At 37.9% G+C, this 25,558-nt stretch overlaps 1 protein-coding gene across 3 annotated transcripts in view; it reads left to right on the forward strand.

Annotated features, from left to right (window-relative positions):
* The window catches only part of Eip74EF (Ecdysone-induced protein E74), a 1,140,187-nt gene that overhangs the window by 1,111,639 nt on the left and 2,990 nt on the right, over window positions 1-25,558 (forward strand). For all 3 annotated transcript variants that reach the window (XM_069821505.1, XM_069821504.1, XM_069821506.1), the window contains 2 exons: window positions 23,123-23,413; window positions 24,595-24,787. In XM_069821505.1, coding sequence (XP_069677606.1) covers window positions 23,123-23,413; window positions 24,595-24,787 — 484 coding nt within the window. The remainder of the gene's footprint in view (window positions 1-23,122; window positions 23,414-24,594; window positions 24,788-25,558) is intronic.

A 25,558-nucleotide genomic window follows, 5' to 3' on the forward strand; every position in this document is an offset into this window, starting at 1 on the left:
TACGAAACTGCACTTAAGCCTCGACGAAACTCAAACCCCTCGATTCTCTCATTATATTGCAAGTATGATAACGTACCTGACCACTGAGATAGTCTAACTTAATACTAACGTACTAAGGGTTTTTTTTTTTCCGTGGAATTCGGTTCAACTCCAGCAACTTTCCACTCTTTGACTAGAATACAATTATGTATATATTCGTAATGAGCAAGAGCAGAACAACGCTTTTCTTTATCGGGGGGGGGGGTTCTCCCGTTTTACTCAACTTTATAATCTTCATTCCACAAACTCTGTCCATTCATCTTACCGTTTGCATTATTTCATAATGTCTCATTTCATAAAAGAATAGGATAACGTGTGAACTTGGAGCATACCAGATGGGGACGATCAGTCTCTTTTGTAATTCTCACGACCATGGACCTGTTACAATGTTGGGGACACCTACTGCGAAACTCGATACCTCCTGTCGTCTTGGTCTGTAGATCTAATGACCATTATGAAACTTCTTTGTGGTATATCCAGGCATGAAAATCCCTTGTCACAGTTCTCTCATCACATCCCTTCCTCCGAAATATACATTATGGACCTAATAGGCGCAACAGTGTGGAAGGAATTACCGGGAATTTCTTGGAGTGTTTGAGGTGCGTTGCAATACATACTATTTAGTACATATTGTTATTCAACATGTCGTGTTGTTAAATATGTATCAAGTTTTCCATAAAGCCATGCAGACTTTGAGAGGATGTTGTCTCCTTACATAATAAACATGTCCCGCGGCACGTGAATACACAGTGTCATTCGTTATCAGTGTTATTATTTCAAACTCGTCGGACTTTCACTCGTAAGAGGTTGAAGGTGTAGGATGCATGCATGAGCCAATAGCGAGACGGAATAAGTCTACAGATAAGACACGGTGCAGATAGCCAATTTCTTTTTTCGCTGCTCTCAACTTCAGCCTAGGTGAAATGACGATTTTTGTCCTCTTTTCTCCATCTTCTATTTACATGTATAATAGTGAAATAATATTTCTGATATGTACTTTTATTTGCTGTTCTGATTCTTATAAAATTATTCAGAAGTCAAGAAAGATTTGAAAGTCATAACTGTTTTTTTTTTTAAAGAAATACGTACGTTTATTGAAAAGTGATAATACAGTTTTGTTAATAAAATAATAGCGTTTATTCTGGTATAAACCAATTTCAAAACAATATCGTCGCTATTTTTATCCTCTATCATTAGTTGCATTTCTTCTTGGGCATGAATAGCATTCAGAACGACGACACATTGCACGGTCCATACTGAATCCTTTCAGAGTTCTGGATCTTCTCAGTGCACTGAAAGAATCTTAATACTGAATAAGGTCTATTCGCTTTATAGAGACAAAAACCATTTTCTCGTACGAATTTGCGAAAGAGCATACATTAATTCACTCAAGAGTAGCTTGAATTGCTGTTTATTTATTTCGTTTGCTATAGCAACCATAATGAAGCAATTAAAGCAGAAGATTCTGTAAAAGTGAAATAATATTTCTTGACTTTTGAATAAACCTATAGGCCTGCTGTACTTCTACTGCCACTGCTATTTAATTATATGAGGGGGAGAGTTGTTAAGTCCACCACAAATGGAATTTGACGTTAACTTTTCCTGTTTTGACAGACATTTTGAAATCTGTAGCTACATCATTTTATGCTATGTGGCTCCCTAAAGCATTGAGTGTTGATCAGAAGCGGGAAAGGTGAAGTGTTGCCATGAGATTGTCCAGTGGTTTCATAGACGTGAAATAAGTTTTTGATACCAAGCATATATTGGGCGCATAATTGGCCAATATAAGCCTGGGTGCCAGATCCGACCCTCGAAAAAACAAGCCAAGCCAAAATTGAATTGAAAGTATTCTGAAACAAGTTCTAACTACAATTTATATATAGCCTACATTTCTATGTAGTGGGAAGGGATTAGTCCACCGAAGCCCCCTGCTGGTCCCGTCTCTAAATAGAGAAGCGCCATTTTATGCATGATGCAGGACATCTAAAATGTAAAATGCGACTCTAGTTGTTGGTAATGAAATCAACTGATGTACTGCTGTAGAACAATGTCACTCAGTATTAAATATCCCGAGGAGTTCCTGTTTTTTGTTGATTCAGGTCGACTGTGTTATATTTTACGACCGACTTTAAACAACAGAAGCGATTCAAAGTCAGTGAGGCCATGACACACTGATAATGGACTGACGGTGGAGGGGGGACTGGCAGAGGAAACTGAAGTTTTCTGAGGAAGTCATTCATACTACCGCTTTATACAGCGCATTTCTGTACTTACAGGCATTTTCGAAGATAGAATTCCGACCATTTTTGACATCATAAGCATATTAACACACAAAATGTCGGTCGATTGGAAAGTGTGTCACATTACAGACAACAAGACGAAATCAATAATTAATTAAGTAGTCCCGTTTTTTTTCCTCTATCAGCGGCTTATCTAGCGAGGCGAAGTTCATGGTTCAAACAAAAAACAAGCCGATAACGTGTCATTGCCTCTGCCGGGCCCGACCTTGAATTCCAGTCCGCATGTGTGCGATATGAGATATGCCAGCTGCACAATGGCGCTGTGCAAATCTCCGCCCTCTCCGCCGACTTCCAGATTTGTGAACCAACACAACAGAAATCTGCCAATTCATGCACAGTATAGCTAATGGTACTAATCTTTGGCTACAATTTCGCGAAGTATGGTGATAGGGCGCATTTGTTTGCTTGCTTCCACGTGGAGGGTGTAGAACTGAAGTGTGAGGGGAGGGGGAGGAGTGATAGGGAATTCATAGGAGCCCTGTAATTTCGTGAAGCGTTTTTATACTCCCGGTTTGGTGTTGTGATGTTAAGATTTTTAAGGAATTGGTTTTTATTTGTAGACCCTGTGAATAAGGTTGAGAGTGAAATAAATGTAATGCAATTTGTGTATTTTATTGTATTAATGGTTATTTTGCTTTTTATTTCTTTACTGATTATACCTGTAGGCCTATGGTAGCGGGTGGAAGGGTACTAAATAGAATCCTTTTAAGAGATGAATCAGGGAGGGAAGTTAAACATAAACATCTAATATCGCGGTCGTTTGTGGACGGGTTTTGAGATATTCATACAAATAAAAACTAACACATAGTAACATTTCAACATGTATTCATGTAACAGTAGAGGACATTAGTGGCTGTGTATTTCCTTGCCATTCTAGTTTTGCTTTCAAACTGCTGAATGCGTCTTTGTGTCACACTCTTTACCGATCTTCAGTGAAATTACGGCCAAACCGTCATGTTACGCAGCAAACCAATAGGGACACATTTGTCGTATTTGCTCTACAAAATCCCCCAACATGAGCTCTCCAGTGTCTCCCGTTTTCCTGAAATACGCGTTCAAAAATTCAACTAAAACGATAATTTTCTCAAAATGCGTTCACAAAAGATCACAATGATATTAGGCCCTACACATTGACTCATTACCCTGATTCATCTCTCAGAATGACTCTATTTATTCCCGTACCACACTGTCTATCTGTACAAGTATTTACAATGAAATTACTGTGTTTCTTCTGAATTGGTCTGTTAGAGAGCCGTATGATAAGAGAAATAAGAAATAAATAAATTATGTTTTATTTAACGACGCTCGCATCTGCCGAGGTTATATCAGCGTCGCCGGTGTACCGGAATTTTATCCCGCAGGAGTTCTTTTACACGTCAGTAGACCGAAATCTACTGACGTAAGCCTGTCGCATTTAAGTCCTGGGCCGAGAGCGAACCCGCAACCTCAGGCACACAAGAGAAATAAGAAATACGTTATTCATGCAACAAAATAAGTCTTTCAGAATGGTGTGACGTAACTCATTGTCGTTGCTAAGCACGTGACGTAAGATGTTGAAACTTTCGTAGACAGGCCTATTGTTGTTGTTTAGTCAACTGTCTGAAGACAGGTCTGAACCTCACAAGTGATACCTAGAAGACACCACTTATGAGGCAACCAGGCCAAGAGATAATGGGGTAGGGTGGCCAGTTCTTTTTACCCTCCATTGCATACATCGCTGACTAGCAGCTACACATTACACTAGTCAGACTTCAGATGCATACAAACAGTTGGACTGAGTTACGCAATAAGAGACCAGTGACGAAAAACCTGTTTCGAGATACTGGCCATTGAAATAAATCTATTTTTTTATTAAACATTTTATGCAAGAAGTATTATAACATTCATATTATTACAAAGGATAGCACAAATAATAGGTATCAAAAAAGGCTAACCGATTTTTGATAAGAGACCAGCAGTTGAATTAATATTTAAAGCAAAATAAATGCATTTTATGCAATAAACGAATTTTTGCTTACAAATAGCAGCAAAATTCAGATTTCGCTAATTTTTTCCGAGCTAAATTAGCCTGCCAACAGATTTGTGCAAATATCTCATTTTTTCAATTGTCGGTTGGTCTATTATTGCTTAACTCCGTCCAATTGTTCTTCCTCTGAGACATATCATCAAGTGAGATGTACTGCCTGATAATAGATGTATATATCAGCGAGAATCTCAGTCAGAGGATAACAGATTTATTAGACCTATTCATTTGACCCTCGAGCATATACTCGTATGCTTCACGCTAAGAAGTGGAATCATCATGTTAGTGTAAGACCTTACGTAGCCTTCATGAACTTTCATAAATTCTAATTATTGCAGATTTTATTATCATGGATACGTACGTACGTACATACATACATACATACATACATACATACATACATACATACATACACAGGCCTAAATGCATTTAATTCATTCATATATGCGTATATACTGTATTATTTCCTTATAAAGCAGATGTCGAGAAAGTCATCTTACTAGTTTCGTGGGAAAGTGATTTGGTGGAAAGATGACAAGGATATTTTTCAAATACTGGAGAAATTGTGGAATATGGCATGAAAAGCAAGAGTGCTCTGAGAAAACGTGTCCAACACCGCCTGTGTCAACCACAAATTACATTTGAGATTGCCGGGATTTCAATGCAGGTCACCGGCGCAAAAAGCCGTTGACTGTATCTTATTATAGCCTACATAGTTATTATTTTCGAGACTGTGGTATGCGTTCGCTGTGGCCCAGGTATCGTCATATCCGACTGCATTAGAGCTTGTGTGGATGTGACACTGGGACTGGGTGTGCCTATTATCTTGGATTTGTCCTTTATTGTCCTCGTAAGACAGTCTTTCGCCATAGCCTATGGTCTACGTGACGAGGGCTTAAGTTACTACTTGCAAATATATAATTACTTACTTACTGTTTTTAAGGAACCCGGAGGTTCATTGCCGCCCTCACATAAGCCCGCTATCTGTCCCCCTTCTGTGCAAGATTAATCCAGTCTCTATCATCATATCCCACCTCCCTCAAATCGATTTTAATATTATGCTTTCATCTACGTCTCGGCTCCGCCAAAGGTCTACTTGTAAATATGTGGTTATTAAAATTCTCAGACGAGTGGAAACGGATCGGGCCATGAAGAAGAAGAAGATATGATGATGCTTCTTTGTAGTGTTTGAATAGTGATGGAGGCTTATCTATCTCATTTCGTAACTTTACAGTTAGAAAACGGCATCAAAATTAGCAAAATTACTTATTGAAATTATTGATTTATTTCGATAAGCCTGTGTAAGTAAATTTCAAACAGACTTGTCTTTGAAATACGGAATTTTGGGGCTTGATGGTATAAAGTCGCGGTGCTTCGGTACGATCCACTCGAGAGCAAACAGTGACCAGCAGCAACAGGTAACAGGTATCTCATTCAGTTAGTATTAAATTAATATCCGGCAAAATGAGCACTTTCATCTTTCTCGACAAACTTCGGTGTTTATACATCCACATGAACAGAAAGAGGCTTTGATTGGCTAGCGGGCAACCAACCAAGCCTCGGTCCTTACTTCCGCCTTGTGACGTCACAGCTACGGCAGCAGCCCATTCTTGTGTCGTGTTTCATATTGTTTATCAATGTTTGAAACAGCGATGTCCATGTCACGTACATTTACGTAAGCTCATGCCGGTTCAGCAGAAAGAATAATCGCTTAATTCTTATCGTGGAATACTCATACAGTAGGCTATGTAATTCCCCGGGGGCGAACAATCTATTTTAACTGTAAATGAATTTTAACTGCTATGAATTAAATGAGCTGGATATTCAACTATGAATGAGTTTTAGTTAAATGTAGCTTCAGTTGCTTCTCAGCTGTCTACTTAAAGAGGCATGACTTGTAAACATGTAAAATGGTTTCGCATAAACATTTTTATTTTATTCAAAGACACGTGGATGAGAAGTGCACTTTTACTTTCATTATAAAGTGCAGCGCGCTGGATAATTATAATATACACTTTTTTGTATATTATTTATTAGCAGAGAGGTAAGATTTGATAATATAATAGTTCCAGCAACATCAAAGAGCGACAAAATAAAATAAACGCCATTATCTGAGTTGTCAAATTAAAAGACCTCAATTTTTTCAGCGAACATATTAATACGTCAGACATACACGTTTTTAGCTTTCCAATTTCCAAATGAACTTTCTATCTTCCACGTGATATTACTCTATAGTGGTAAATAAAGTAAAGATATCCGTTATTTACGCCACAAAGGCATTTTGGAGACGTGGAGTCAGAGCTTCGTGCTTTCTTATCCTCGGCACTAGAATGAGCTGGTGTTTGTGCACCACACACCGACCGTCTTTTACCCCCAGGAAGGATCTTGTACCAATTTGATAGGCAGACAAGCCCGGGATCATTGTGGAAGTTTTGGCGACGAGAAAAATTGAACCCAGGCTCCTCTAATCTGTAGCCAGTTGCTCTACCAACTGATCTGTGCAGTCACAGGTCATAGCATATTATCATACACATAATTTATAAAAAAAAAATTGATTAAAAATTTGTTTCAGGTGTTGTAAAAAATGTTCACACGAATTATTGATAATGCGCCAGCTGTAAGAAAGAGGCTAACCGTAAGGTCGAGTGACTGAATCTCATTTGTGACGTAAATAAGACTAAAATCTGGATTTTCTCCTAAATATTTCGGTTTCTCGTATAATTTATTTCACAATAAAATTTCTTCCAGTACCATTTTACCAGTTTTTTCCCCTCATAGTTGAAGAATACATTTAAATAATGTATATATAAAATATGTGCAACTATTAGACAAGACCTACCGCATCTCTTAATGACGTCAAAGTTACAAGTTCCGTGTGAACCAGCGTGGCGGGACGAAAACCGAATCGTTACAGTACGTGTTGTAGTTGACCTAGACCTACAATTTATTATTATTTGCGCTTTCATTTGTTTTCATGCTTTATTTACTCTGTGGATGATCTGCGAACTCTGACTCCCTGGCCTATTACGTCATGCCCTGTAGTGGAATTGTACTGCGATGTCTCTCGTATGTCTCTCTGTTGAGGTGGCAAACTGTAGACAAAATAATATCTACATATTTTTCGTTTGTTAATTTTTACATTTCTTCAGGTTCTTTAAGAGCTGTTAAGTAATTGATAAAAATATATGACTTGTTCAGACTGTAGTTTCAGTAGCTTTCTTTTTCCTCTGTTCTTCCAGGATTGTATTTCGTGTTCATTCCCAGATCAAAATGAAATTTTTATCTTCATCCTCTCTGCAGCATCCTACATCTGGTTGTCTTATAAGGGATATTTCACATTACTGCTTAAACAAACGGTTCGTTATTAATGGCAATACTTTCGTGTTATTAAACGCGGTTCGGCTAATTTCAAATATATGCTGTTCTCTTTGTTATTTAATAAAATTGCAACGCTTGTTTTGGAAATAGTAAAATTGTTTATATTTCTTATATGTATGTTATATATTCTTCTCTATTCGATTAGTTCTTTCACACTAACATCTCTAGATGTTACAAATTGCCGTTGCATGAGTATAGATTTGCTGACAGGCAGTTGTCACTTGTCTTCTTACCATTGTAGCTGGCATTATTTTCAAGAATTAAAAACAAAATAATTTTATCGGTTCGTACCTGACAGAAACCTCTGCATCTGTTGCTTTTGTAAGTCGATCAGCGATCACCATTTCTTCTGTAGAGAAATGAAAACAAACTAAAATGCAGTGGTTAGCATGTGATAATAGCAACCACTTTTGCTTAAAATCCAAAAACGTGCAAGTTATGTAAGTAGGGCGCTGGTCGTCGGAGCCCTCTCCACAGCATTCCAGAGGGAACAAAGAGATGTGAGTGACCAGACCAAGGTCACCATCGTGTCGGAAACCAGACTCTCTTTCTCTCCAGTCGCTCTCTCTCTTTCACTCACTCAGGAAGTGCAGGCGGGGTGGGCGCTGCGAAAGACATGCCGGTCGGTCTCTTACCTGCTCCCGCCGAGATTTGGTTGGGAAGGTGGGAGGGGGAGTAGCCCCCAGGTTCCAGATGCATCTCACCGGTCCAGAGAGGCTAAAGACACAAAGGATCACACTTAAACTTCTTGTACGTCCTCACGAATCGTCTGAATGCGTTTTATTATTCTGTTTGTCTTTGTATCCATCAATAGTATCTATAGTCTTGAAGACTAGCAAAAACTGACTAAAATTAAAATTAGATTTTGTGAAGGAAAAATTATATCAACTACGAAGATAATTTCAACTATTTCTACCATATATTACGAGACGAAGTTTCCAACGTTTCGTAGGTAAGCACTTATTATTTCCTCTTCAGCAGCACAGGTAACCGAAGCACGTCTCACTGAGACGTAACGGGCCCAAATAGATTACTCGTCCGGGAATTCAGATTAATTCCCTTAGATATAATTCGTCAAGTGACATGAACTACAGCAGATGCGTACCAGCACTTTGGCTTTTTGGTAATTGATAACCACGTAACGTCCCTTTCCAATTACGACGCTATTAGTATACGAAGAAATAAAGACATGGCGATTATGGATCAATGCTGATAAGTAGAGACGAGAATTCCATGCAAATGCATGTTTTTATAGGAACATAGGACATACAGTCAGTAGCTCAAACTTAGTACTTATCCATTTCATTACTTTAAGGTTCCAAATATATGTTCTTTTTCCGTCCATATTTGCATGTTTTGGCCTTTTTGGGGATAAAACATGCATAATGCATATTTAAGCAATTTTTAGCTAAATCATGCATATAATATATTCAGTTTAAATGCATGTTTTATTGATTTTGAGTGGACACCTCAGTTTCTCGATTGCACGTCCCTTATTTTAGCTTCATTAATCATGATTGAAGAAGGAAAAGGAAAGAAAAACTGATAACAGAAAAATGAAATAAAAGATTTTCACAATAAGATGTTAGAGGACCTTTACCTAGACGGAAGTTCACTTTTACAACACTTTACCAACGACCCTCTACAGACTGGGTGTCATAAATGGATTTATTACGTTGGATATTTTGAGAATAGTAGAGAGGAAATATAGAGGATTCAAGGAAACTGCCGACAAATAATTTAGGTCATAAGCACCCTCCTTCAGGGAAGTTGTCTCTCTCTCTTTCCCTTTTCCAGTACTAGTAGCAATTTAAATTCTTCTAAAATTGGAATCATTCGCTGGACTGTCTTTGCATTGTGTGAACCTCGTAAGTGGTTAGTGTTTGTTTATTCTGTTTGCTTGCGTTAATATAGTTCTAATATGTCTCCAATTAAAGGTTCCAAAGTGTAGTCTTTGCACAGTAGTTTAAAGGAAAGAATTTTATTAGATCAGATGGGGATTCTACGATTGTTACTGTAAAGAGGTAAGCACTGTTATTTTGTTTCCGAATATTTTCCATGCCAGATGTTCTTTGTAAAACATTACAAAACTTCTTTAAAATAATTAGTTAAATTACGATGTCCGTTTTAAAATCGTTTTTAGGTAACTGTAGGGTCTGTTATAATTTCAGATAAAATGTAGTAAAAAATTTCAAGTCGACCAGCGTGTCGCATCTGCTTCATATATTGCAAAAATACAAAAACATTGACTGACAAGCGCAGGAACCTGACAGAAACCAATTTAGAAATGTTGTTAGTTGTTAACTGTGCAAAAAATAAGTTTAGTGAAAAAACAAAAATGGAAGTCCTTATTTTAATGCATTTTTCGCTTGATCGTACATGTTTCATAGTTTTATAGTGCATGAATGCATGCATATTTTTGGATTTTATAGTGCATGAAATTCTCGTCTATAGTGTTAAGAAAAGCAGTGGGAAACCGCAGATGACGAGTCAACATGCAGTATGACGAGGTCCCTCTCCAGTCCCGTGGGTAATTCGGAATCGTTAGTCTTTATTAGCATCACTTTTGAACAGTAAAGACTGTTCAGAGACGGTAATGGAATAACATGATAATGAAAATAAGTGCCCCAAGAAAACCTGTCACATAGCTTCTTCTTCTATCACAGATGTCATTGTTATGAGAGGTGTCTCACATCGGACCATGATCCATTTTGTAATAGACTAAGCTGTTTGTTGATTGAGGAATGGCTGTGCAAGTTGTGTTGTTATTGAAGGGTGAAGCTGGGCGAAGCGCCTTCCTAAGAAGAGTTTATGTGTACGTTTATGCATCGGGCCAAGTAGCACGTTAACCCAGTTGCACGGCCAAGCGCGACGACTACGACAGTGCTGCTACCTGTCGGCAGTTTTCTCTTTCCAGACCACTCTTACTCGAGCAGGTGGCCGGCCAGATCCGGTCATTAGAAAACGAAGCTGCAGTCTTATTATTCTCTCTGCTTGGTTTCTGTGAGAAGAAAACCCCTTCTTTTCTTCAGCTTGCTATGGACTGTGATTGACCGCAATTTTAGCCTTAGAGTCCACCTCCTCCCCACTCTTTTTTTCCTGTGAGAATCAAAACATCTCCACACCCCACCCCACCTCTCGGAATAATGAGGATTATACAATGGAAGAGAATCTGTGTATGTAAGATAAGACGCATTGTAGTAACTGTCATGCAAACGAAACGGAAGTTGGGTGCTTGTTTTTCTTCACGGTACGTGACGCCTAGCAACCACCTCGCGGCATTTTACTGCCCCTTGTACCCACTCTACCGTCACGAAAAACGTGCGCACGCATTTGTACAGTCCACATAAAAATGTACTCTTTTCAAATCGGTCCATTAATTGATTCGAAAACAAGTCAAGACAAATGTCTTTATTCAGCGTCCTGTTTAAATTAGAGGAACTATTACCACTCGACAATTCTCTGCTGATGAGAGTTTCAGCTAAATATCCAACAGATCCCGATTCAATTCCCGACAATCTTGTGAATATTTTTATATGGTTATATATAACCAACCTTTAGATTTAACTTTGTGCCCTGTGTTGTCTTACATTATACTTGCCACATGACCAGTGTTTCGCTGCTCTTGTAGCTAAGAAACATGGCTTTGTACTGAAATACTGGCAGAAAGAATTAAGTAGTAAATTCTGTGATGTGATTGGGGAGAATCAAAATGTAGCCGGAAATCAAACGTTGTCATGGTATAATAATTGTTTATTCAATTACAACTCAGCCGTGTTTGACTGCCTAACAAGTGAAACTCGCAAAGTTGCTGTTTCTTTTGAGGTGATGTACTTTTATAAAGAGAAAACTTCTTTCGAAGGCTAGGTTACTTTCTTATTTAGGACAAGTCATATACAGAGCCTTGTTCATTCATAACGTTGCAACCAGACTTAATGATAATAAGGTAATAAGTGATGGAGAATATTACCGAAGTAAATAAGTTAGGTTATATTATTACATAACGCGTGCTAACAAAGATGTCCACCGTTCTTAAATATTAGGAGTCCACAGCTTTGGAGCAACGGTTAGCATGCCTGACCCTGAAACGAGTGCGCCTAGGTTCAAATCCTGGTGGGGACAGTTACCTGGCTGAGATTTTTTCCAGTATTTTCCCCTCAACCCATAAAGGGCAGCAAATGCTAGGTAACTTTCGGCACTGGACCCTGGACTCATTTCGCCGGCATTATCACCTTCATATTCAGACGCTAGATAACCACAGCAGTTGATAAAGCGTCGTGAGTTAACCCTACTTAAATATTAGGGTTGTGAAGATTGATGGCTTAAGTTATTAAAAATTGAACGGACGTTTTATCTAGAATTTCGTGTAGAAGAAATGAATAAAAGAAATATAGGTATAAATAAAACTGTTTTAATAAAGGAATATCACAATAATTTAATATTAAATGTATTAGACATAAAGGTCAGTATAAAATGCTACGTAAAATCAAGTGCGTTGGTCTGGTTTCATTTGTGACTGCCTTTATCTCTTCAGAAACACCGTGTGCACTTTCCCACTTTTGGCTTTATTAGTCACTCTGTACCGTAGCGACGAGTGACTTGTGAAGTGTTATTCTTTCGCTCCTAGCAACAGTACATTAATACAAAAGATAACTTTATGTAGCAATAATTATCAACATAGCAACGGGCTATTTTATTAGATGTTGTTGGGTAATATTATATTCTATGTTTCAAGTACGTGAAGTGATGATTTTTTTCTTGACACGAGAGTCTAGTTTATGAAACGAGACTGGGTCAAAAATAATTTAGGGACGTGTAACATACGATGTTTTTCTATGGCAGTCATAGAATTAAAATAAAATAATATAACAAAATAGATTCTGAAGTTCTCCGGTTATGAATTTCATGATAATGAAAAAGAAATCGAAGATCGACAATGTCTTGAACAACAATGTAATTTCCATTGCTATAAAAATAAACAAATTGAAATAACTGCATTTTGCATGCATGATTTGTAAAAAAAAAATATTGTCAAGCTGAAATAAATAGGCAAATTCACGTACTGTCGTAGAAAAAAATTATTATCTCATTCAAAATTGATGTTTTCAATTGTAAATAATAAGTTGTGGTCATTTGTAATCGAATTATCCGACTCGTAACTAGTGCCCCGAATAATTGAGCGAGATCCCAGAGGAAGCCAGTCCGTGTCTTCCCGTTCCTGTTCTGTATTGCCGGAACTCTGCCCGCTTATCTTTACGCACTTCCCCTGCCGTCGCGTTATCATCCCATCCACAAACGGGTTTATTAAGCACAACTGGGCGGGCAGACTTGACACAGTCATCGGGATCCAAATTCCGAATGTTAAGAGCGCACTTTACAATTTTTTTTATCTTACCACTTCAACCGTCATTCAATTGACGGATCTAAAATAGGTGTTCGATTCCGGGTTTGAACCATTGCATTTGTGGTGGAAAGAGCGATTGTGAACCACACTTTTGTTTCTTTCTTAAGTCTTCTTTTTTTGGGGGGGCAGGAATTTTAATTTCGTATGAATTCAGTGTCTGTTTATTATCTCACTTCCTCTCGTTCTCTTATTGGCTCTGAAGTGTTTCGTAGTAACTATAAGAGCATCATTACAATACAGAATTATTTATTAGTTTATTAGTTTATTAGTGGCGTCGCGGTCTAAGGCATCCAGCCTAGGACACGCGTTACGGAATGCGCGCTGGTTCGAGTCCTCATGGGGGAAGAAATTTTCTCATGAAATTTCGGCCAGTGTATGGGACCGGTGCCCACCCAGCATCATGATGCACTTGGGGAGCTACGATAGATAGCGAAATCCGGTTGCGAATACCAGCTATAACGGCTGGGGGGATCATCGTGCTAACCATACGATACCTCCATTCTGGTTGGATAATCGTCCAACTCTGCTTCGGCATGTGGGCGTGAAGCCAGCAGCCGGCTGGTCGGTCTAGGCCCTTCACGGGCTGTAGCGCCACGGATTATTATTACTGATGTAATTATACACTAATTTCCATTCCTATGCAACTTTTTTTTCAGTCTTAGCGGAATATCTATAACTTTTCTCATAATAAAACAACGTAATCTGTTTTTATTTTAAATCATCACTATTTAGTATAGATCAAAATGTATGACAACCATATCATGTTCAATATGTACAGTTTGCTCAGCATTGTGATTCAGTAACACTGTTAATATAAACAACTGGCAATTCTAGTACAAAATCTTATAGCCTACAGTAGTATAAAACACTGCTTGTTGGAATTTAACAAGAGCGTATTAGGACATTTACATATCGCTGGAATGTGTCAAGAAGATAAATATTTCGTAATAACAATAAATATAATAAAATGCCGTTTAATGTGATGCATTAAGGAAGAGATAGGTCTAGTGATTAATTTCTTAACTCGTGCGAATGGCATTCATTATTATTTCAGCAAGGATCGTACTGCATTAAACCCTTATTTCATGTTGCTTTTATTATTACTAATTTTTTAAAGTCACTAATAATATTCTTATAAACTCAGTGATTCGTGTAATAGCAGCATCTTTAATTAAAAAAGTATTTATTTTTGTCATTCACTAAAACTGATTGTTTTGAAAATAATCATTAGGAAAAGAAAAAGGTCAAATGTAGGCTACATGCGCTTCTGTGGTTATTTATCTTATAATTTAATTTAATACTTATTTATTTATTCTGATGGAGTTAAGGCCATTAGGCCAGAGGTTATAGCAGCGTTTATGCGATCAAAGATGACACCACCACATACGGGATAGTAAATTGTGTACTAAAAGGGAGTTAATGGAATTTGTTTCATTCCCTCAATGACACGGAACAGAACGTGTTTTCCTTTATAATCCTCAAATGAAGTAAGACAAGTTTGTACAGTGCATATGAAATAAAGCAAAAAAAAAACGCTTACAAAATTGCTCCATTTATCCATTCCGAATGTTCAGTGGGTGACATATTCGTGCATATAAAATGAAACCAAAAATCCGTTTAGCAGATTGTTCCATCACCGCTTTTCGTGTGTTCAGTAAGTGACATCACCATATCGGCCTCTCTCGCATTGCTACAGCAACGAGTAGTTACCTTGAGCCTCACTTGTTTTCTCACTCTCTCCGGCGTCCTCTTTGTCCCCTGGCTGGCTGTGACGCATGCAGATGCCAATGACCAGGAAATGGACTGAAGGCAGGCTGACCTTCACATTAACTCACAGATGGCGTGATGAGCCAGATAACAACTGCCTGCACCCAATTCACAGCTCGGGACAGAAATAGAAAGCGATAAGTAGGCCGAGATGCCTGTGTTGATACAGATAATGGGACACAATGCAAAATTAGGTGATTAGGTTACAAACATATGATGCAAGTGTTTTTTCAACTTTCACTTCCTGCGAGAGGCTCATATCTCTGAATGTGTTGGATAAACCAGTGACTGATTTGCAGTCTTTTTCTTGTGATCGAGTCCATATTCTGTAGTGTACAGAATGTATATAGTATTGCTGAGGTGGCTATTGGGAAGACGTTTAATACCTCTTCTAACATGTAAAAACCTTCGTTTTTTTGGAGTGGGGATATTTCTTAGTCGCTTTAACTGCTAATTCGTATCACGAGAGACTGTTTGGGCTAGTACAGTGTTGTTACATTGGATTTTCATTTTTTCTGCCATCTGTAGACATGTACTTCCGATGTAGGCCTATTTATTGCCTTCTACCGACATATATAGCTTATAAAACGGTTTTTAGTTGGTTAACGACGCTGTATCAAATACTAGGTTATTTAGCATCGGTGGCGATAGTGAGATGGTATTTGGCGATATGAGGCCGAGGATCCGCCATAGATTACTGACATTCGCCGTACGCTTGGGGAAGGACAAAACCAAACCGGGTAACCAGCCCAAGCGGGAATCGAACCCACTCCCAATCGTAGCTCCTGATCCGCGCTACTGCCTGAGCTACGTCGGTGGCCGAATCGTTTTTCATATATCGATAGTGACGATATCGATTAGCCTGCAGACATGTCCTCTGCAACTATGGAATCAGTATCTTTATCTTTGTAATGAAATCTAGTATTTGCTTTTGAAATAACTGGATTTCTAGTTATTTATGATCGAGAAAATCATTACAAACCACGGTCAGATTGGCCAACCTCAGGATTTGAACCTCAGATAGGCCTATCTCGAATTGGTATGTAATGTTTTACTTCTGAGCCTATACCTGACTCGGTCTTCAAAACCTTTATTTCGCATTCTTCTCGTTGAAACGTGTCAATCAGAGTGCATATATCGCCTGTATCTAATGTTCAATTTTCCGTTTAATATTTAAATAGATATTAGTCTCAGTTGAAACGGGAGGACAAATGAATGCAGTTTAGTTGTTAAAAATCGTTCGGAAGAACCTGCCTAAATTATTACGACCGATAAAACATTAGTTAAAATATTGTGTAAAGATTGTATAGGCATTGAGTGTATTAAACATGAGAAATGCCAAAATTGGCCTACGATTAGCCTTTACAAATAATAACACTATATATAGGCCTAAATTTAAATTAAATTCATCGTATAAATAATGTTTTTTCATCATCATCATTCCACGTATTAGACGTAGTGGTCTGTTACGGTCTGCTTTCTAACATTAAAAATTAATTATGTAATTCGTAATTAGTTCAAGTTTATTTTCAGAGTATGAACTATTAGTCTATTAAAAGAAAATCAACATTTGGCCGTGAAGTTTTAGTGCAGTAGACTTATTTCTCATTTCATTTAACTTCAACGACGAATTTGCAGAATTGTTCTGAACGTATTGCTTTCTGTTTTCATGTTCTGTTCTGTTTAGCAATTTCAGGTTGAAAAGAGATTTGATAGTCAGAAATCAGAATATTAAAACATACAAAGTGAAAGAAGTAGGTGAGAATTAAATAATTACATGAACACAGTGGATAATAATAGGTGCTGGTAGGTCAAAATAGTTAAGAAATAAAATGCCAAGGAGAAGAATATTCAGGAAGACCGTAAAGATGGATGGCTGGGCACTTAGTCGCCATGAACAGATGTATCATACAAGTTAAAAACTACATAATTTGATCCAGGGACCATCCATTTTTGCTTCAAAGATAATTCGTTTGCCGTGTTTCTTAATTTAAATTACGAAATGGTGTTCCTGTGCTTAACATTTAATTAATGTATTATTACGAAAGGAAGAAAGTAAAAGAGTAAATTAAGAGAAAGAATGAAAAATAAATTACGATAGTGTGAAAAGAAATAAAAAGAGGTGTCGGAGGGAGAAAGAAAGAAAGAAAGAAAGGAAGAAAGAAAGAATTTGTATTCTTCATATATGATAATATCTGGCAAAGATTTTGAACTCGATGCTGAGAACTCAACATTGTATCGACATTTCACTATATCTAGTGAATGCTAGTAGGCCTATACAGAATTTTTTTCGCCGAATCACTGAGGCAAGGTGTCGTCATAATTAAAATAATAGGTCAGCCTTATAAAATAAATCCCCGCGTCTCACAGATTTTAACGCTCGTCAGGTCTAGATCACGGGTTAAGTATGAAAACAAAACAAATCAAAGTGATCGATATCGATTGCAGAAGGGGGGGGGCAATTTGATAGGGGCCACCTGTTGTATCCCGGGCGGAAATGGTTGCAGCAGCAGCAGCGCTCTGCAGACCTGGGAGCTGCGACCACTGACACCGGCGTGGCCCCGCCCACGCGACCTTGAACCAGCGCGCGCAACAGAAATAGAGCTGCCGCCGTCGCCAGAAAAATGTCAAAATTCACTTCACAACTTCGTTTCCGTCTTCACGAATTCCGCCGCGTTTTTGTTCCCCTCCCCTCCCCGACTGTTGATAAAATTTACCACAATCACGTTTGTCTTGGACTTTTTAAAGCGGTAGAAAAGGAATAGATATTATATTTAAGTGAATTTTCTTGCAGTTATTGTCTGTTTTTTAACATCTCTAGCATCGCCGTCATATTGCAGGAAGTACGGAAAAAGAAACAAAATAAGCTACAACCAGAAGCAGTTTGTTATCCTCAAGACTTGCACACATCTTTACATTAAAAGGACGGAGTTAATTAAACTGTCCTCAAACTTTAATCAGTTTCAAAAGCTTACTCGCATAATCACTTTCGGTGATATCCTGAGGTAGATCGTTCTACGCATGGTTTTTATGAAGATAGAGAGTAGTGGCGGTTTCTGTCCTGGTTGCAGTTTACACAATCACAACCATTATTATATTCTTATAACTTCAAATTTCAAATTAATTAATTTATTTAGTACATTACACTTGAGCTACATTAGGCATTGCAGCCTGAACGGAATCGATATTAAATTTTCACTTCTCCCAATAACATTTGAATTCATTCTGAGTAGCGATTCGTTTATAGGTCATTCATTGGCTTGTGAAACCAAATGCAAGCGTGCGCCATAGTTTACAGTAAGAATCTTACGGTGAGGGTATGTGAGCTACCTAGCTGCAACTGGAATCATAGCGAGGGAGGGAAGCTTTTCAGTTCACTTTCTGCTTCCCCCCACTCGCGGATAGGTTTCACGAGATAACGAATGGCCTATAACCAGTGCTGTCATGGTTATTTTTCTCTTGGCCATACGCCGCTACTCCTTGTTTTCTCCCTTGAAATATATTTTACTCCTCTCTCTATCTCTCAGACTGTCATTTAATGATTTTTTTTATATTAAAGAAGAAGTAAAGAAATTGTTTTGCTTTACATTTTAATTGTACAACAAGCTTGATTTAAAGAATACACAATGTAGCACCACCGTAGATGCACACTTGTCTCGATGAATCTTGGAGTGTGTATTTGCAGCACTTCTTGTTTTTCAACCATTATTTTATATAATTCTGGATTCCTGTGCTGGAGAGATGGACAATTTTTATGAACATCAAACAAAATACATTAGGAACAGCAAGAGATGATCTAAGATCTGTACAGATCTCCGCGTACAAAACTTAGGCACCCATATGCCGTATGGCTGCGTACAGACACAATTTTATTTTCCCCATACGATTAATTAAAAAAATTGTAGGTTCTTATACGATGTATGGCCCCGTATGGCCTCCATGACAGAACTGCCTATAACAGTGATACAACATTCGTTTTCATTCAGTCCAGCGAGGTGTGAAAATTGCTTTGCTATCCAGCTGACGATCAGAATTCTCACTCGTTTCTCTTGCGTGCGTGTATGGAGTATCTTTTCCACAAACGGAGCCGCTTAACTGTGTTTCGAGTGGTGTTGGCACTGGGCGTACAGCCTTAGCGGCTGAATTTTGTTTCTCTGCGTTTAAAACGATTAAAACATTTGTGAAAAATTCCACGGGGCAAGAGAGGCTTTTGGCATTAGCAGTGCCAAAGTAGTTGCAGTGGAAAAAGACTATGAAAAGACTATGTCAATTTTCAATTGACCTTTTCCTTTTTGAAGTAGGACAAAGTATTTTCAAGGGAGAAGTTTGATAGGGCTGTCCGACAGTGTTATTTTGTATTATAATTGTTTTTGTGACTTGAAAAAAGCTGATTCTGTACGTAGTTGTGCTTTATTTCTAATTTCATATTTCCTCATATTTCGTTACTTATTTACTTCAGTCGAAGTTGAATCTATGTTACATGGTTTGGAGGCCGTTTTACATTTTATCACTAACAGCCATTGGTACAGAGCTCAATAAGTAAACCAACATTCGTCAAGTTGGGCTTTTATTGTGATGTATCGTGAAACTTATTTCAAAATGTTTGCGGAAATACTTGTTTTCAATACTGTATCTGAAATATCGAAGATGTTTTTGTATGTCCACCTATTACTGTCTACTCGCTCGCTTCTCCGTGCACGGCCCTTTTGCTTATGTACTGGGCGAAGGTTACAAATGTTCTGTACAACGAATCAATTTGCCCTAGAATTATGTATATCAAATATAATGATTTTCACTTCAAAAACGAAATGAAAATATTTATTATCTTGGTACTAATTTATTCAGATTTTTCTTCTTTTTCTTCTTCACTTTGGTTTTAATTTTAATTTGCTTTTGTTCGTTCTGTAAGATTTTTCATTTTCATTCTCATTTCCTCATTATTTATGTTCTTTTTCCTGTCTATCATACTTTATAATTTTATTGTTTCTTCCATTTGCACATTTCTTATTTCGTCATGTCAAAATCAATGGTCAGGTAAAAATGAACGTTAAGTAGCACAGAGTGTCTAACCGTAATTACCCACTCCAGATTTATTGACAATAAATCGTTCCGATTGTGTCTGTATACATATACAAAAATTACTACATTGTTTTTAATCGTGCTTCATTTTACAGTCCTGAGGATTCACTTGTTTTAATTAAAAACAGTTGTGTACCAAGGCGATAAAGGCATGATCGTTTGTCCAAGTCCGGTAAACCTCATTGCGATGGAAAAACAAACGACAAATTGTGATAACAATGGCGACCCACTTGAAAACGAAGCCGTTTCCCAGGTTACGCGCGTTAAGTAACTGAAGCAGTGTTTTAATGGACGTTAACGCGTGTTTCCTAATTCCCAGGTGAAGAAAGGGCGGAAGTTTGGTCGGGCGAGCACAATACACCGCCACGTTCACTAAACGGATGGCTCAAGAGCAAATTACCTCATCGCTGTGTCCGCGTTCGAATTGTAATATTTGCAAGTTTTCCTGGTATACACGCGGAAGTGTTGATGGCAGCACCATCTATCTCATGACGAGGGAACTATCAAGTAGGGATGATGAAGTACCACTGACCGCTTTCAAGGCTGTGCACGTCTACCGCTTTTAAAATGATCAGTGACGGATGCGGTGAATAATAATAATAATAATAATAATAATAATAATAATAATAATAATAATAATAATAATCTTCGGCACAAAAGCGAAACTTATACATTTTTTTAATTCAAGATATTTATACAAATGGTTGTATGGTTGCGAGTAGAAAGCAATTTAATTGTTAATTAAATTAAAAGTCGGTATATTATTGCGGTAATCTAAATACTTCCCGTACTATTAGTAGCATTAACGTAATGTTATAATAAAAAAAACTAAGAGAAATGATGTGTTCCAGTTTTTGTGCTGGTGAGTGTAGTAATATAAACTATAGAATTCTGGAAAACTAAATATGTATATTTTAAGGGTATACTCAAAATCAAAAGTAATAATAAATAGCGCCATCGATAGATCCGTGATCTTCCGGCCTCCAAATAAGGCGGTTGACAACGCCTTCCTTCTGTGTCAGAGTAGAAGCAATTCTTCCGGCGACAAACAGAAAATGGGACGAGGAATTGGATGTACTAATTCTGCCAGTTAGCATATCCCGTCCAGCTGCGCAGCGCGACTCTCAGCTATTTTAAACTCCCCGCCCGCCCGCCCCTCTCTATCCCTTCGCCGGCCTCACTATATGGTCCAATTGGCTGAATTGCCACGACCCTAACCTCACAGCAGCACGGCCACGGTCAATGTCGAACAATCCAGCCAAAAAACAACTTCGCGCCGCAACCTGCTTTGTATGCGCATCAGAATATTGTTAAAATTATTGTTTTAAATTAGAGAAAAAGACTTAGCCCATGTCCATGGTAACGAAATAGCAAACGAGTTCTTGGAAACATGCGTTATTGTACTAATAAAATCTGTTCATAGAATGTGCGTGGTAGAGCAATTGCTCAGAATAATTATGAAGGGACGTATTCAGTAGGCCTATACATGATAACGAATGGAAACGTAAGAGAAAGTAGTGCATGATATGTTAGCACATTAACATTAAATCACACACATGTATGAGTTATATCAAAATATTAATATAGCCTAACTCCAATAAATAAATAAAATTACTGTTTGCCCATAGCAACGTGCAGCGTAGGGGGGAAGTGAAGCAGGCGAGTTGGGAAAAATACGTATTTTTATCTATTTTTACACTAAACTTATGATTCGTAAAATATGTCAAATATTACGAAGACGATTTTAAACAAGTATATTACTATTATTTACGACATTACAACAATGCTTTCAAAACTCGTTTAATGACAATGCGAATTTTTATTGAATACATAGCACTGATTTATTATTATTATTATTATTATTATTATTATTATTATTATTATTATTATTATTATTATTATACTCAAGTAATACTTGTTACGGTTTTAACACTCCCGCCGCGTGGCTTAAAGCGATACTGAATGAACGCTGGTTTGGATCCTCATGAGGAAATAAATTTTATCATGAAATTTTAGCCAATGTATGGGACGGTGCCCACCCAGCATCGTGATGAATTTGGGGCGCTATAGTGAGTAGAGAAATTCGGTTTCGAAAGCTAGCTACAACGGCTGATAGCTGATTATGGTGCTAACCACACCTTATCCTCTAGTGGCTGACTGCTTCTGCTGAGGCATGTGGACGTGAGAATATCAGTGGGCTGATCGGCCAAAGCCTCTGTGACCCGTCGTGCCACGAACTTAATTCATATTTACTATTTAGCAACTAATTTTGGTGTAATAAAAAGTTAAGTCTTGTACCCAAAGTTAGGTTGTAAATCGCCTAGTGCCCTAATGGAAAAGGGAAGGTTTGACCCGCAAGGTACACGTGTCAGAGAAGTTGCCGCTATAGCACGGCGCTTGATATGTCGTAGTTGTACCCGATTTTGTTCCACTTTTTTTTGTTTTAATATACGAGTAATTAATTATACCACAGTCTAGTATATACAGTCACGAAGCTCAATACGTAGTAAATATGCATACATAGATAATTGCTAACCACTAGGATCGCTAATATCGCCTCATTACACCAATGCGAAATAGTACCGGCAGAGTCTATTGTTCCTAGCATCCTCACAACTTAAGCTTCGTGACTGTATAAGACTGTGATTATATATACCGTATATTGAGAATAAAACATCGATGGTCGTATCTGATTTAAGACTTAATATGCCATTCTACACTTAGCAAGAATCTAATATTTGCACTTAACCGAAACTGTAGACGTAGGAATTACAGTCCATATTTTTTTTTTGCTGTAAATGAACACAGGTAATAGGCCTACTATAATTTTCTTAAATTTTGAGTTAATTTTGTACGGACTAACTTTCTTAAAATACATCTCTTTTAAATTTTATGGCAATTAATATGTGAACCTACTGTATTTATGCTCCCGGTTTTGTATTTGTATGATTTTTTAATTATTTTATATAGTGACAAGAGGAAAATGGAAAATAGGGAAGATTGGAAAATGCTACATTTGCAGTGAAAGACAAAACTATGAATGAATAGATGAGGACAGTTGTTTAGTTTGGAAGCATGGTTGTACGATAGCTTCTCGCACCGTGACTGACTGTCCCTGTCTTTGCTTCGCAGTGCCGGACGGCTACGGCGGTTACCTGGCGCCCCCGTCGCACCACCAACAGCTGCCGACGCAGCAGGCATACCACCACCCGACGGCGCCCCAACAGTTCGCGGCGCCGCCTGCGCCTTCGCCGCCCAGACCCGCCATCCCCACGTCGGTCATCCAACAGGCCGTGGCCACGTCCAGCGTGGGTGACGAGCTGTACATGCTGGGCGGTCTGGACTACCAGCCGCGCCCCAAGAAGAAGATGAAGAAGCCCAAGAGCGGCGAACCCGGTGCCGTCAAGAGGAAGAGCCGCGAAGGTGCTTATAGGCTGAAGTTGTTCAGCATACTTACTTACTGGCTTTTAAGGAACCCGAAGTTTCATTGCCGCCCTCACATAAGCCCGCCATTGGTCCCTATCCTGAGCAAGATTAATCCAGTCTCTACCATCATATCCCACCTCCCTCAAATCCATTTTAATATTATCTTCCCATCTACGTCTCGGCCTCCCCAAAGGTCTTTTTCCCTCCGGCCTCCCAACTAACACTCTATATGGTTGTTCTGCATTATTATTATTATTATTATTATTATTATTATTATTATTATTATTATAATCTGTGTGCGATTTCTTTATTCAAAGGGGTGCTATGGCACTCTTTCCCTCCTGTCCCTCTTCTCTGTTTTTCTGCATAGTTTGAAAAAGTTGTATTTCATGTACCGATACTTACAAAAAAAAGGGGTGGGGGGGAATCTCGATTATGTTACAGTCTGATGTAATCGTGAAAAAAATGTGCTATATACATGAATTTTAATTTAAAATACCGCGAAAAGATATTATCAATCTAATATTAACATGTCAGTACTACCGAGACTTAAAACAGATAGGCCTATAATTATAAAGGCTAAGAATACGTACGTGTTTTAATAGAATTATGTCACGAAGCATACATATTCACAAAATCATTTAGAGGCAAGAAAATGCAGGAGAGAGGACATTATTATCCCTCGCCGGGATAGCACTGAGCAGAAGTAGAGATACTTTTGGCAGTATAAACTGTTCTCTTACAGTATACTACTGCTATTACTTCTAAATTTGCCTCTCTTGCATAATAAATGCATTATCTCACAGAGAACGGGACAGAGTCAAGTACAAACCGTGTGAGCATTTAATTTTAGTTAGTTGATGAATTTACGAACATCGTAATATGTGTGCATCATAACTGATCTACACAGTATACAGATTATACAGTATAAATTCATATCTCAGAATTTTTAGCTGTTAAATTTCCGTCAAGAACACAATGAGCCAATAATTAGCTGTATTCTTTTTTCACATGTATTTTATATTTCTGTAGTTCTGTATTACCATTATTATTATTATTATTATTATTATTATTATTATTATTATTATTATTATTATTATTATTATTATTATTTGTTTAGAAACTTAAGAAACTGGTCCATTGAAAAAGCGTACTAACGTAACGTATCTCGTGTGCAGGCTCAACAACGTACCTGTGGGAGTTCCTTCTGAAGCTCCTCCAAGACCGAGACTACTGCCCGCGTTACATCAAGTGGACCAATCGGGAGAAAGGAGTCTTCAAGCTGGTCGACTCCAAAGCCGTGTCTCGCTTGTGGGGACTGCACAAAAATAAACCCGACATGAACTACGAGACCATGGGAAGGGCACTAAGGTGAGAATTTTGTCAATGAAATTGAAATAAAATTATTTAAAAATCTAAATATCCCTCCTGAAATAAACTGATATCTTTTAAAAAAAATTCACAAAATTAACAATTTTTGGCTTTCCGTAAATTCGTTTATTACAGAGTGGGGAGGGGGGACATATTATGTGGTCATGATATTTATTGAACCATTTATAGTGATATTACATCCATAAAACATAGTTCCACATTTCTGGACAAAATCATATCAGTGAATATTGAGTATTTTAGCGAGAGAATGAACTTATCACATACAAAAGGGTGTACAGTTTCAATAGTTATGTCATATCTGTAGGACAACGAAATACGTCTTTTTGTTGTATGTGATACCACAGTCTAGTATATACAGTCACGAAGCTTGAGTTGTGAGGGTGCTAGGAACAATAGACTGTGCCGGTACTATTTCGCATTGTCTGTGATGAGGCGATAGCAGCGATCCTAGTGGTTAGCAACTATCTATGTATTGATATTTACTATGTATTGAGCTTCGTGACTGTATATACTAGCTAGACTGTGGTGATCCTATGTTTTCTGAACAGTTGAATTCTAAAATATTTTCCTTTAATTCCAAACAAATTTTGAGAGTAAAGAATACATTCCTCTCTGTCTGTCTCTTTGTCTTCTCCAAATTAAAAGAGAGGGAAATTTGAATGTCGAAATTTAATTTTCGTCTCATTTGGGAGTCGTACAAGACAAACAGTTAGCTGGTACCTAAAATACAGTGTTTGTTTTGTGGTTGTA

Source organism: Periplaneta americana, chromosome 3 (genome assembly GCF_040183065.1).
Source record: "Periplaneta americana isolate PAMFEO1 chromosome 3, P.americana_PAMFEO1_priV1, whole genome shotgun sequence".
NCBI classification, from domain to species: domain Eukaryota; kingdom Metazoa; phylum Arthropoda; class Insecta; order Blattodea; family Blattidae; genus Periplaneta; species Periplaneta americana.